This window comes from Garra rufa, chromosome 22 (assembly GCF_049309525.1).
Source record: "Garra rufa chromosome 22, GarRuf1.0, whole genome shotgun sequence".
Lineage (NCBI taxonomy): Eukaryota > Metazoa > Chordata > Actinopteri > Cypriniformes > Cyprinidae > Garra > Garra rufa.
In genome coordinates, this window is record NC_133382.1 from 21,500,635 (window position 1) to 21,515,931 (window position 15,297).

General features: G+C 43.2%; 1 protein-coding gene across 1 annotated transcript; it reads right to left on the bottom strand.

Annotated features, from left to right (window-relative positions):
* Positions 1 to 777: 777 nt before the first annotated feature.
* Positions 778 to 12,591, bottom strand: zbtb4 (zinc finger and BTB domain containing 4). Its single transcript, XM_073828100.1, has 2 exons — positions 12,482 to 12,591; positions 778 to 9,469 (listed from the first exon to the last, which is right to left on the bottom strand). Exon 2 carries the CDS (start codon positions 9,095 to 9,097, stop codon positions 4,382 to 4,384), a length of 4,716 nt encoding a protein of 1,571 aa, XP_073684201.1. The 5' UTR covers positions 9,098 to 9,469; positions 12,482 to 12,591; the 3' UTR covers positions 778 to 4,381.
* Between the last annotated feature and the right edge of the window lie 2,706 nt (positions 12,592 to 15,297).

Sequence of the window (15,297 nt, forward strand, 5' to 3'; positions counted from 1 at the left end):
GTTAGCTTACGATGCTTTTGGGAAACGCTCCCCTGGCTGTTAGTCTGATTACTTATGATCTGATAACAAATGAACTTTGAAATGTATCTGATGTTTGTTCGTCCAGTACAGTGAAACCTTGATGTATGACTAATGAGGCCTAGGTGCTTTTTGTTTTGTACTTGGAATGCTAAAGTTGAAGTGCCAGTGTAGTTTGACATATTTCAGACTAAGACTAACAAGTACTATGAACAGCGGTTCCAACATTTTGGTGAATTATTTGATAGGTGCACATTAATGTTTGTCTGACCCTTGGTTAACTTTCTTAAATTTCATGGCCAGTGCCAAAGAGCAGGAATACCTGGCCATTGCCTGCATACTACAGTCTACAATCTTAAAAATAAAGGTGCCATAGAAGAACGTTTTTTTGTCCAAATGATTCCATAAAGAACCTTTAATAAATTAAGAACCTTTCTGTTTCACTAAAGGTTCTTTGTGGTGAAAGAAGGTTCTTCAAATTAAAAAAAGGTAAGAAACAGATGGTTCTTTAAAGAAACATTTGACTAAAAATGGTTCCTCCAACGCATCGCTATGAAGAACCTTTTAAAGCACCTTTATTTGTAAGAGTGTATATATGATCCAACTCTTAGAAACAATGTACTAAAACAATACCTTTAGCTTATCAAACACTAACTTAAATTCAGAGTCTTTTTTGCACCACTTGTATATTTTTAGTGTTGTCAAAACTGTGCCAGCACTGCGTATTAATGATGAATTCAAAAAATATTGTGCACGTCATCAGGTTAATACTTTATTTGTATGGTTGTAGTGTGGACAGAGGGAGTAAAGAGAACAGGAGCAAAGAAATTAACTGTTGATTGTAGACTTGATTCGGCAATGTGTGCCAACAAACCTTTGCATTAAATGGTCACAAAGTCAACAAGACACAAATAAAGTTTTCAAACATTTCACTTCTTTGAAACTGCCCAAATATAATGTGGACCTCTAAAACAATGGCACAATATAACATTGTCACAAAATACCAGACAATTTAGTCACATGCCTACAACTATGACCAAGTGCAGAACATATGCAGCTGGTAGATTTTAGTCACTTTGATTGACAATTGAAGCCTCCAAGGGTCCTTGTTCTGGGTGGACCAAAATGATGCTAATAGTTTTGTAGTTCAGATATTGTTTAAAACCAAACAGATCTGTGATCATTTCACTACGTATGTCCCCAAAAAGCTTAATTTCTAAAACATTTTTATAGGTCTGTGCAAATATTCAGTAGTCTATCCAGATGCTGACTGATAAATATTTTTAGTAGTAGTAGCCCACACAGTCACAAGTGACCTTTTTCAAGCATACTATCCACTGAATTTCGTTGAATGTTCGCTGATGGATGAAACATAAGAACTAGTAACTCATTATGTTGTTCCTCAAAGCAATACTTAAATAGTGTTTTATAGAAAAAGGTATGACAGTTTTTTCTTTGTAAGGTGCGTTCAGATTATGTGCATATTCTTATTAGCTTATTTAAATAAAAAATGCAAAGGCATCTTGTATGTAAACATCAGAATTTTAGATTTAGTCATTTTAAACCTGATTCATAATTTAACAACTGATATTCGAGCCTGTATTTAAACCCAATTAGATTTAAATATTCAATGGAGACAAAAAAGCCAATGTTATTAGTTCTCTAAAAATAATTGAACCTCTCAACAATGTATGTTTTTTACATTCGTGTACACAAATTTAACATTGACTTTTTTACCAATCACTGGTACAGGTGGTGGACACAGTTCATTCATTTATACATTTCTAGAATTCATGTAAAAATGTTGTCATGGTGGAGGAAATACAGCAAAAATTAGAGGTCCAAAATCAGTTTGTTGGTAGCTATCAAGGGAGATAGACCTTGTTTTGGTTTCCTTTTCCTTTACCACCACACACCCTTTCTCTCTCTCTCTCTCTCTCTCTCTCTCTCTCTCTCTCTCTCTCTCTCTCTCTCTTTCTCTCTCTCTCTCTCTCTCTCTCTCTCTCTCTCTCTCTCTCACGCACTTTTACAATGCAAACAAAAGGCTTGTACTCATACCCAAGTGAAGCTACATTATCCACAACCATTCATTGCATTGTGTTTTACCCTCAGGAAATGAACAGTGCTGCGGCTACATTGCACAGTTTCACACTTACTCAAAGGGAGAAGGTAAAATATTGAGAATAGACAGGGAGAGGGTGTTGGAATGAGAAAGAGTTGGAGATGGAAAGGTGGTATTCGAAAATGCTTGGGAAAAAGAAATAAGGCAACATAGGAGTTTCTCTTTTTGGTTTTAGATTTGAAATTTTCATACTGAAGGGTTAAAAAAAGAGGGAGGGTTAAAAAAAGAGGGAGCAAAAAGTTTCCTCGAGAAAAAAGCAGGAGAAAATGAAGAACCACATATGGAGGAAAATGGAGTTTTGTGACAACACCAGAAGATACTGAAGAAGCAATTGTTGCTCATGCGTTGTGATTATATTGAATCCAACTTCCTTGACATGTCCCTAAGACTACTGTATATATATATATTTATATATGAATACCTCATAGCGGTTCAATATTACATGTTATTTTTCAAGTCAGCGTACAGAAAGGATCTACCATACTGTCTTTAATTTTAAACTCATGACTAAATTACATTCATATTCTTGTGTACTTGAACGAGCTTCAAGTACAAGCCTTGTCTCACTACCAAAAAGGGAAAAATATGTAAATCAAACAAATAATATAGTGAAAAACAAAAGGGGGAAAAAAAAGTACAAGGGAGAGCTTAAGCCACTCCAGTGCTATAAGTCCCATAGTGCAGGCCCTGCAGGGGCGCCAGGACCGACTGACGTCCTGTCCTTCTCTTTTCTCTGCTGCGGAGAGAGAATCTGCTAACCGAAAGAAATGGTGGCTTGCTTGTAGTAGATTATGTTTTTCTAAAACTAACATTCACCAACTACTGCCTCTTACAAGTGTACGGCTCTCTCTGTCTTTATAAAGGAAGCTCCATTTATGCTAACGCACTGGCCAGCTGCGCTTTTCTCCAATTTTTGCTCACTCTCTCACTCTGTCATTTCTCTCTCTCTATTCCGTCTCAAATTCAGTCAAGTGAATGGAGTGTCTTTCGTGGACACCAGGGGGCAGTGGGGAGGAGAAGGCCACAAACATGAAGTCGACTGGAACGTATGTTGTTGGAAGAGATGAAACGGTTGGCAGGAGTACTGGAAGAACACAGACTTATTTCACAACTGATCAAGGATTAATACCAACATCCTACAAACCGAACTATGCGAAACACAATCTGTCTCTAGGCATAACATGCTCAAATGTAGAGTGGATTCTGCATCACCGTACATTTGATCTTGTCATGATGATCCTGGTTAGTGAAGGCGTCACATAATAATATGTTTAATCCATATGACATGTAGCTACACCATCAAGTTGCTATGCTATGACTTACGAAAGAAGAACTTCATCTATTTTTTCTATTTACTGACCTATTAAGATTATAACAGCTTTCCAGGAATGATGTTTTTACGTGAACTTCCATGGAACTGACCAAGGCTGATGCAGCACAAATGATTTTAAGTGTGCATGCCTACACCCCCAACACACCCCACAAATACACTTACACAAACCTGCAGGCACACATAAAGCCGAAATACTGAAAAACACGTGACTGGAGTACCGATGTTGTAAGATATGACACTATGAGCTACCCCAAAGTCTCCATGCATTACCTCTATACAAAATCGCACACTATACACACACTCATGCATGCACACACTCGCACGCACGCACGCAAACGCACGCAAACGCACAAAACTGCTGCTGCACCTTCCCTGTGTGTTGAGTATGCTGAGCCTCTTCGGGCATAACAATTCACTTTCAATGATAAGCCACCCTTGTATTACTATAAGCAGTATAATTAACACAACTATTATTATCATTATTGTTGTTATACTGTCCTTATTATGGGAAGCAGACAGAATGCATTTAGCGCAACACATATCCTGTTAGCTGTTATTGTTCATGTGTTATCCCTAATATCGCATTGACTTTGAGAGGACGGATATCCAAGCTCTAACGACACTACAGAAGAGGCAAAGAAGTGGTGTGTTGGAGGTGCATCTTGGCAGTGCCTGAAGGGGGCGTTATATCTATTGTTCTTCACCCCCTTATATCCTTTCTTCCTGTCGTCAAGACACCTCTCCATCTTTCCACCACGTCTGATTCCTATGTATGCCTATGCATTTACAAAAGAGAAGTAAGAGCTGTGCAAGAGTGTTCAGTTAACAAACAGAAAAACATAACTTCCACCCTTAATGGCCTCCTCTGCTCTTTCACAGATATTCCCTTGCTGCCATTGTGTACTCACTTATGGGGTGTCCTGCTTTGTGCTACTGCTGCCGCCACTGTTGTATAGGCTGGGGTTCACCACTAAAGGATGGGGCACTGTGCCCGTTAAAGGGGCAGCAGCGGCGGCGTAATTGAAAAAAGGCAAGAAGGGTAAGGGCTCTTTGTCCCCTGATGCCATCATATTCAGAGCCATTGGAAGGGCAGCAAGGTTATAGGGGTATGGCAGTAGCTGTGGGCCATACAGTAGGTGATAGGGGTCGGGGTAAAAGGGCAGTTTAGTGGAGTCAGAGTGGGGTACGATCTTCCCGAGTGGCGGAAAGGGTAGGGGTCCAGCAGGGTAAGACATCAGGATTTGCTCGTCCTGTTTCTTACCGGAGCAGTACCCCCCAGGTATGACCAAGGGAAGAGTAAGCTCCCGGACAGGGTAGCCTGAGCCTCTGTGGTGTTCTGTAGAAGTGACAGAGGTGTTGTCCTTTGATTCAGGCTCTGCTATGGGCACTTGGGGATGTAGCAGGTTGTGGGATGGAGGAGTTTCGCTCATCCTAGCTGAATTCGCTGGAAACATAAGACCCTGTTTTTCTGTATTGTGCCTTCCTCTGTGCAATTGGCTATGCTCCACCTGTGGGCGCAACTGTAGGTCCAAGGGTCCTGGAGAGTGACAAGGTGACTTTAAATACCTTTGAGAAGGTCCTTTTGGAGTGGTTTGAATGACAGAGCATGTAGGAGATGGTATAGGACTGAGTGGTTCCTCTTTGGGTACTAGCAACGACACCTCGTTACAAAACTGTTCCTTTGAGATGTTGGATGGATGTTTAATCTGTTGATCAAGCTCCTTCTTTTTTGCCAGTATTGTTGGCATGGATAAGTCTTGGGCTTGGCTGCTGGATTGAGGAAAGATTCTTAAATCCTGAGCATCTTGTAAATCACTGAAATCTTCATTTGGAATATTGTCACCTTCTCGAAACACATAACCTCTGCCTGTTTTTAGTGATATGGGTCCAGATGGAGTTGTGTCTCTTCTAATCTGAGGCTCTGTCAGCATTTGAGAAACTTGGATTTGCCTGTCGCTTGGCGTTGGGCTTCTCTTCTGCTGATCTAGTGTGTCTAAGTTCCGTTTCTCTGGTGTCCTGTAGTCTAGGCACTCTGCACCATTCATTACTAGTACACTAGGGAGGTTAGGAGAGATGACGTTATACCTTTCTAAAGTGGGGCTGTGCATAACTTGGGAAAACTGTGCACACAGTGGACTGTGGACTTTGTCATTGGCTGCCACTTTGGGGCTTTCACAATTTCTGACTCTTTGGTGTTCTTCCATCTTCTCACCCAGTTGGTTGTCAGTGATTTGACTGTCTGGTTTGGAGTAATATATGACAGACACGGGCTGTACTGGCTCACAGTTGGTGTCTAAACCTTTGCTTGGTGTAGTCTCCACTGCAATAGGTGCACAACTTGGCATATCTTGCTTTTCCTGTGTGTCTTCAACCTCGGTTGAACTGCCTAACTCATGTCGCTTGAGGTGACAGTTAAGTGCAGCAGAGGTTTTGCAGACCTTGTCACAATGTGAGCATGTATATCTGATTAAAGGCCTCCTGCCCAAGCGTACTGGACTGCCTTTCTCTATGGAACGTCCATCCACTCCATTCTCATCCGCTTTCATTTCCACCTCGTTTCTTGATGACTGGGAAGCGAAGAAAGTAGGGGCAGAAAGGGGCTTGTTTTTGGGATGCTGAGTTCTCTGATGTTCCTCTAGTTTGGACTGTGATGGGAATGGAGCTCTGCAAAGCATACACACAAACTCAAAGAGATGTGTCAACTCATGTTTGTCTCGTTTCCGTGGGCTGGAGAACCATCGCCCACATGTTCCACACTCAGAAGCCTGATCTTCTGACCATCTTTGTTTGATGATAGAGGACGCTGAGTTTTGAGGATTGATTGTAGCCTGTGAAACAGATGAAGGGAGAGGAAGATCAGGCTTTCCATGAGTTCCCTTTTCTTTTTCCTTTTGTTCTGTTCTTGAAGAGACAGGACATAAGTGTGACATTTCTTTGAGTTCAGTTTTCTGTGGATCACTAACTTCTCTCCGCTCTTTCTTTACTTTCTGTCTCCTCTCCTCTCCCTCGTCTGCGTCTTCAAAGTCAGTTTCTTTATTCAGATTCTTCATGAGTCTCTCAGCTCTCCTCATAGGCCTCAGGGATCGTTTGTAGTGCAATTTGCGCTTCCAGGCTTTAGCCCCTTGCATATGAAGGGCCTTTCGCTTGGGTTTGTAAGAATAGTAAGGCCTCCATAGGTTGTCCTCCATGTCATGGTCATTTCTGTCCTCCCTGACCTCCTGCCGGAAGAAGTATTTCCTCACCTTGCCTTTCAGTTTAGGGTTTTTCCATTTGGACTCCCCCTCCTTTCCTTTCTGACTGGAGTTACGGTGTTTACGTTGGTGGTGATTGGTGTGCCGCTGCTCTCTCTGGTCCTCCTGCGAAAGGTTGCCCTTTTTGGGTTTGCTGTGTGTAGGGCTTTTGTCCCTCCTTAGATCTGTTTCAGAGATGCTCCGTTTGACAATGGCCTCCTCCCCTATGCGCACAGTAATCTGACAAAGTGGACCGCTGCCTTTGACTTCTGAACCCACTGCTAAAGGAATTGTCTTACTTGACTCTGCTTTATTGTGAACTTTTCGTCCCTTGTGAAGTTTCTCCGTTGGCTGTCTGATTTTTGAGGCCTCTCGGTCCACGCTGACAGCATCCCACTCCCTGTATGCCTCTGTGTGCTCTCTCTGGCTATGTTTTTTTATCTGTTTTTGACCTGTTTTTGCCATTAGATGTTTTTCTGGACTTCTTTTTCTTTCCTCAGAGTTCATCTTGTTTCTATGAACAATGACAGAGGAAGAAACTGCAGCGCTGTGCATGATGACAGAGGGTTTGCTGTGTGCAAATGCAATTACTGAAGAGACAGCTCCTTCTGGGCACTTTGGAGTTTTGCTTTTTCCACTGGTACTATCTGACTGCCATAAATCCGACTCCTCTGTCTCTATTGCTTCTGCTTCTGTTTGAGGTGAAGCTAGATTTTTACTCTGCTCAACACCCACCCTGATAGGAAATCCCTCAGGCTCTGTCTTGATGTCTGGGGTTTGAAGATCTTTCAGGAAAGACTCCAATTTCTTAGTGTCCAGGGGTTGTGGGAGGCTGTCGTCTATAGATAAAGGCAGGGTTACTGATGAATCAGAAGTGAGTAGTCCATCAGCCATTGGCTGACTGTATGTTTTGTAAGGTCGCTTCAGAGATCGCATGGGCAGCAGGCGGTACAGTTTAAGGGCATTGACCTTCTGCTTGTAGCCACCATTGGCCGTTTTTTCACTTGAGATCAATCCAGGATTGATACCATGGAACGCCTTTTGGTGTGTTTTAAGGTTGTAGTAAGTAGGAAATGCCTCCCAGCAAAAGATGCATTGGTAGCGCCTTTCACCCGTATGCCACACCTCATGTTTGGTGCGGTACTCTGCCAGAGCAAAAACCTTGTCGCAGTAATGACAGGGGTACTTCCGGCGCCACGAATGCACATTGGAGTGTCGCTTCAGGCTGGACAAAGTCATGTAAGAGCGTTCACACACAGAGCAAAAGTAAATTATATGTCCATCCACCACTTTTACAAAGTGATCCTCTTCCCCCTGGGCATCCCCGCAAGTCAGTGTTTCAGCATGACGGGCGTGAAGGTCTCGCACTTTCTTTATAGGCCGGCCAGGCCTTGTTCCTTGTCCAAGCTGTTCTTGCTCTGCATCCTCATCTGCTCTCTCCCCCTCCACTTCACCCTCCTCCAGGGGCTCTTCTTTGGGTGGCACTGGAAAAGCTGGCAGCCCTTGCCTGCAGGTGGCCTCATGGGATTGCAGTCTTTTATTATGGATGAAGGCTTTGCCACAGTGGCGGCAGCTGAGTACTCGTCCCCCCCGATGGAGACGCATGTGGACAGTGAGGGACGAGGCAGTGCTGAACAGACGGTGGCACACCCCACACAGTAGTTCTGGCTTCGGCACTGCCCTAAAGGAGTCATGGAAAGATGGTGTGGGGATAGTCAAGGGGGAGGAAGTTAGACAGACAGACGAGGGCGAAGTAGGAGGAGGAGGGGTCGATGAGGACGAGTGAGGGTTGATGCTAGGGAGAGGAAGGCTCAGTTCAACATGGAGGCTGTTTGCCTTGCGTTTCTTGCCTTTTGAACTCTCGGGATCCTTCACACCTTGGTCCTGGTAGGCTCTTGCGCTGAGGTTGAAAAGGATGTGTGCCGTCTCTGTTGTCGAATGCTCTTTGTACCCATTATTGAGACCAACCCCAGCTGTCTCTTTTGAATAGTCCATTTTGCTAGAGTGTTGTAAGTGAGACGTTGGGTATCTGGAACCACTTCCATCAACAGAAAAGGACAAAGATGACTTGCAGTTCTTACTGACTGGAGCAGTTAGATCGACAGGGAAGGAAGAGGAAGTGCGTGGCAGACGGTCATTTTTTGATGACGTTTTCGATAATTGTTTATCTCTGGATGCCTCCCCCATCCACACCGTGCCATCTGAGCCATCTCTGTCATGGACGTCAGTGGAGGAAGTGGGGTGGGATGAGGAGCAGTGCTTCTGCGCAGAAAAGCCAGGCAATCCAGCACTGAGGGGAAAACTGAGCGATATTCTCGTCGTTTTGGCACCGTCCGCCTCCTCCGTGCCCTCTCCCATCCTGTCTCCTCTCATGTGTTTATTTCTGTGTTTCATTGGATCTTTGTACAAGTCCTCTGAGATGCTCTCCAAGGCTATAGCTGGCCTAAAACAGAGCACTAGACAGTCAAAGGATGTATCTGTAGTCCAACAAGGTCCAGGGAAATGCTTTAAAGAGGGTCTCCTGTAGCTATATCTTCAGTGCAAAGTGTAGAAACAGAAGTGTCAGATCAAGAAGACGGCGGCTCCTGGAGGTCAAGCCCAGAGACAACGACTCCTAGATGTAGGTAACATTGTGCATCTTTGATTATCTTCATATAAAACAAGATGTGGATTTCCATGCATTGCACATTCAGCTCCAAGAATGCAGTGCAGCTGTGGAGAGGGTCCCAGCTATCCTCTCCCGACACCATGGCCCCACTCTCAATCCTGCAAAAAAACAAAAGATCGTTCAAATATTCTGTTTTCATCATAGGAAACATTGTAGATTTTAGACAACCACAAACCAGAGAGTGTAGTAGTAGTATAGCACATGACAAAAAGTGTGCATTGTGTGGTGGCAAATCTGCATGCTAGAATTTAAAACAGACTGACTGCCTATTTAATACAAGCTAGCACGAAATACGCAATCCTTTATGGTAATTACACACAGTCAACTTAGTCAGACAAGGCTGGTTGCAGTCATCTTAGTTTCTGAATTTGGCATGACAAAATCTGCAAATGTGGAAAGAATCTCAGCAATCAACCCCACTGAGTCACAGCATTCCCTTCACCTAATTGAACGCTGCTAAAATTTAATTAAGATTTCCCCAACAGAGTGTTATTTATAGGCAAAGTGTTCCAAATATGCCTAGACTGAAAAGGTACCAAAATATAGATGGCCTTTTGAACTGACGCATCGTTTATTCCTGATGCTACTCCTTTAATATATATAACTACACTTTATATCATTTAAAGCGAAAGGCCATGTGAAAAGTACTATCATGGAGTTTTCCTTAGCAGTCTGAGAATGAAAGCTCTACATCGTTGCTGTGTTCCTAAACCCCCCTTTGTTGCTTATTTAATGATTATCTTATTTGCTTAGCCTCTCTTACCAAAATCTACCCTAGATTTTGATGAACATTCTTAGTTATCACCAATGATGCGACACCAGAGAAAATCCCCAGTCATGGTTTTCTGCCTGCGTTTTAGCCAGGCAGGCAGGCCTCTGTAAAATTCCACAAGCAGGCCTGAACGCACTGAAACTAGGTCAGCACTGTTATTGCAGGGAGAGAAAGAGAGGAGGAGGGAGAGCAATGGAGAGAGAGAGAGACAGAGAGAGGTGGGGAAGAAAGCAAGATCCAGGCCTGGAGACAGGAACAGCCACAAACACATGCACAGAAACACACACACACACACACACACACACACACACACACACACACACAAACTGACACTCGCACACACAAGGCAGTCAACAAGCTGCATGCACTCACACACACACTCTCCTCTCAACACGCAAACACATTTGCAGGCGTGCAGGCATATATGAACCGGTCTGTCTGTAAACAATCGGCTTGACAGCTAGCGTTACCCAGCATATCACAAATGCAGCTGCTGTGAGTGTGCAAAGGATGTATACCAGAAGACCTGTATAATAATAGATGTTACGTAAGAGTAAATTCAGACAGGAAGAGCTGAACATTATTTAAACCTGCCCAACACTTGTTGTGGCTGGGGCTGCTGTGACATGAAACGAGGCCTAAGTATGACACAGTTTTACACGGCGTTCGCATCGTGAATGGACAAACACATCTGCCACCCCCTCATTTTCTCTGTACGTCTGTCCCTATTTATCTCTCCCTCTCACCCTCCTTTTCTCTTGCATATGACGCACACACTGCCTCTCAACAAACAGTCCCTGGTGCAAGAGGCTGGCCAAGCGTGACAGGGCCTTTGCCTCCCCCCTCTGACTACCCCTCTACTTAAACATGCGACCGACTGAAAGAGTTAGAGCTGAAGTATTAAGGTGTTGCGTCTCCCAGTGCATGCTGGTAAAGATTTTCAATTTGAGCACATGAGATGAGTTGTTTTATAATGCGGTCACAGCTGGTTAGGAACTGAGAGCTGTCTCGGAAGAAGCTGGGTAATGGCCTAAAGGTCTCGCATTGAGCTGTGTGCCACTAAAAGAGACCATGGACTGAATGGCAGTGGAAAAGGGTAATGAGTGAAGGCCGCCTGTTTCCGTGTGGCCGTGACGGGGCCCACCAGGGTGAGGCGGACTGTGAAAAGGGGGCTGTCGCTAGATACTGAACTCTGCACAACCCCCTGCCAAAAAACATGGTGGAGCCAGCCAGAGGAGAGATGAGGGGTAGGAAAAAGAGCAAAAAGGAGGAGTGGGCTGTTTTGGAAGAGCGAGAGCGGGGAGAGCAGTTGGGAGATGGATCTGGATGGTCCGAGGTTGGGTTCATGGTAAGATTTCCTCGCTCCTTGCTTTCCCCTCCGAGCAATTTATGGGATCTTGGTGATTTGGCATGACGGGCCATGCTCTAGCGAGTCTGCCCATGTTACACTCTGTGTTCGACATGGTCCGCTGAGTTTAAACTCGACAAGTGATTCCCATAAATCTGTTGCTGTAATATGATCAAGGACGATATTCTGAGGAAAGCAAAACTGGAAGATTTTTGCCATCATAGACAGAGTGACCTGGCTAAAGCTGCTTCCTTTAGATCATGCCTGAACCTGCTTTAGTTTGGTCCGGAAGACGAGCAGCACTGCCATGTTTCCATTCTAACTTGATGCGAGATATGCCAGAAACTTTATGCTAACGTGTGCCAGAGTTTGAATAGCAAATATCCCATGCTAGCTGACAGGAAATTCAGCTCGCTTCGACAAGATTGTACGACTTGGCTGCTTGGCTTCTAACGACCTCTGACCCTATGGCCTTGCTGGGAAGTTAATAGTGCACCTCACAGGAAAAGACAAAAGTGCATCTTATAACATCTATTGACATCCATCCAGATGCTGCTTTTAGGAAAACGACGGAGATGCTGCTTAATCGTTAATTCTCAAAACGTGTCCTTCGCTATTGAGATCTGAACTTGCCACAACATAAAGTATCCAAATGCACGATAAGAGAACGCACCAAAAAGAAGTCTGAAGCTTTATTCTGATCATACTTTAATCGTGGAGCGACTCACCAGCCCTGAAAAAGAACTGCGTGGTTCAGCCACAACAGCCGAGGATAAGGGAGACAGGCCTTGATTAGCGCACACACACAAACCCACACGCACACTCATTTCTGGTGTCTACCCAGAACCAAAACAACATCGATATGATATGAGAGTGGCACAGAAACACAAGAAGCAGGAAGAGGTGAAGACAGAGAGATAGATCAGAGGAAAAAGTCTCTCCTTCTCACTCCCATTCTCCGCTAGGCAAGCACACAACAAGACAACGTACCTCGAAAAACCTTCTGCTGCATCTCGGCTGCGATGTGTTCTCTCTCTCACTCTCTCACTCTCCCTCCCTCGGTCTGTGTGTCCTGGTCTGCGTGTTCCCGTGTGCGTGTATGAGTGAGAGAGAGAGAGAGAACACAGGGAAAGACGAGCGCGTGCACACAGGCAGCGCTATGTAGAGGGCAGAAACGACTCTCTCGCACTCTGACTCTCCCCCTCCTTCTGCCGCTCTATCTCTCCTTCCCTTGCTCGCTCGCTCACTCGCTCGCTCGCTCACACTTCAGTTTGCCACTGACACATGATTCTGGGCTGTTTTTGCATTTTTTATCTCCCCCAGCCTCATACCCCTCGCTCACCCGCACACACCCCCCAGCCTCATTTTAATTCCAATTCTCTTTTTATTCCCAATTTTTTTTTGTTCATTAGACACACACTTTCCCCATGCACACTCTCTACTCTACATACACCAAGCCTGATGATAGCAAGGAAGGGAGGGAGAGCCGGAGCGAGGGAGAGAATGAGCGAGTGAGAGGACGCCATTTAAGCAGTTTGTTACGAGCACTGCCAGTCCCCAAAATGGCTGAAAACAAACAGGAGCCATGCCAACAGAAAAAAAGCTTGGCCATAGAGACACGAAGGGAAAGAGATAAAGAGTACGAGCGGGTAGAACGAGAGAGAGACGCCAGACAATACTTGGGCAAAACTCTTTAAATAAGTGAGGTAGCCAAAAAAGAGATCAAAGGGAAGGGCATGGACATGCACTTTGGTTTCCATTTTCTCCTCTCTCTACTTCCCTGACTAAAGAGGAGGACGTTTATGGCAAGAAGCGAGGAGGTAAACAGTCAAGTTTTTGGCCGAGGCGGCCTTCTGTGACAGATTTGGCCTTCTTGCTATTACACAGAGCGGAGAAATAGCACCTCTACGTACTTTTTGTCCTGCCCTCGTTTGCCAAATCAATCTGTCTGGCATTTGCTGGATCGATCCGCGATCTATCTATAGCTACTTTTTTTTTTAAGTTTAGAAACCACCTGTTTTAAAACAGCAACTATTTTAACAGGATGAGAAAAATGAGAAAAGAAAATTTCTCGCTTCACTCTTCTGTCCACTTTTTTCATGCCCAAAATTCTGCTGAACAGCTCATTATACCCCCCCATCCTACGTTCCTTTCCCCTGTGCCCTCGGTCCTTCTCTCTATTTTTCCTTTCTCTTTCGCACTCCTTCTTTTTCTTTTCTATTGTATGCCAGCCCACTTGTCTCCATGGGAACTCGGTTTGGAAGGGGTGTTGTTCTTATGATCTCTCCGACTTGTTGGAACTTTGTCACTTTTCTCACACTTCGACGTGGTTCTTATTGTGAGCTTGATTATAGAACTTTCAGTTCACATGCTTGTTTTAAACTGTTGTCTCTTTTCTGAATTTTTAATAGTTTAGGTAACCTATTCAGTAAGATATAAGAAACTCACCACAGTCAATATTAAAAGCACGGTGCCAGAAAACATGTCAAGATATGTAGACAATGGATAAGGAAATCGAGTTGTTGATAAGGACCTTCTGTGGAAGTATGTCTATTTGATTTAAGGTACCTTTGGGATAAGACCTCAGTTCAAGTCAGAGTCAGTGTGATAGCAAATGTGCAAGGATTATGCGTTTGGTAATAATAAATGTGTGGAATAACTTTTGTGTGGTCTTTACAGCTCTGTAAACAAGCTTTGTCGTATTCCAAATTATTGTATTTGTCGTTTGATTGCCTCAAATCTTTGTCTGCTGTGAAAATAGGTGGCTCAAATGTTCCCCTGCTCACTGCTGATCAAAGGCCGTCTTTAACATGACATATGGATCAGCAGACACTAATGAGAGGGCAGTGGCCAGCTGAATCTCCACGGTAACAAAAGAGGCTGGGACATCTGGAGTCAGCCACACACAGACTCCTGGTGAGTTTTGGGGAAGAGGGGGCTGTCAAATGTCTGCCTGCAATGGGAGCACTGGATAACGAATATGGCAGTGGGCAGATGAATGAAATGTCAAGTTAACCCTCTGACGTTTGATAGGTTTGTTATCAAGAGTACAAATAATCAGTGTTTACATGAGAGTTAGCATGACTACCCAGAGCACAAAGAATCTTTTATTTTTATTTTTATCAAAAACTGTACAGATGGCATTGATTTAGTGCTTACTGTTGTGACTATTGTTGTTATGATTTTCAATTTTTATTCTAACTTTTGATTATAGTAATTTTTACACTGCCCTTCAAACTTTTTGTCTTTTAAAGAAGTCTCTTATGCTCATCAAAGTATATATATATATATATATATATATATATATATATATATATGTGTATATATATATATATATGTATATGTTAAGCAGGACAACTGTTTGTAACATTTATAATAAATCAGCATATTAGAATGTTTTCTGAAGGATCATGTGACACTGAAGACTGGAGTAATGATGCTGAAAATTCAGCTTTGCATCATAGAAATAAATTATATTTTAAATAAATTATATTTTAATTATATTTTCCATTTTTCTATTTTTTTTTATTTAAACTTTTAATTATACCTTTTTTATTGTATTTTTTAAAAGTTCAAAAGTTTGGGATCAGTAAGTAATTTTTAATGTTTTGTTTTGTTTAATGTACTGTAAAAAAATATTACTGCAATTTAAAATAGTGGTTTTCTATTTTATTATAATTTAATATAGAATGTATTTCTGTGATGCAAAGCTGAATTTTCAGCATCATTACTCCAGTCTTCAGTGTCACATGATCCTTCAGAAATCATTCTAATATGCTGATTTATTATAAATGTTAGAAACAGTT

What these genes read in the sequence shown, in the direction of transcription:
- zbtb4 (XM_073828100.1), bottom strand. Translation starts at nt 9,097, where the DNA reads ATGAAACACAGAAATAAACACATGAGAGGAGACAGGATGGGAGAGGGC.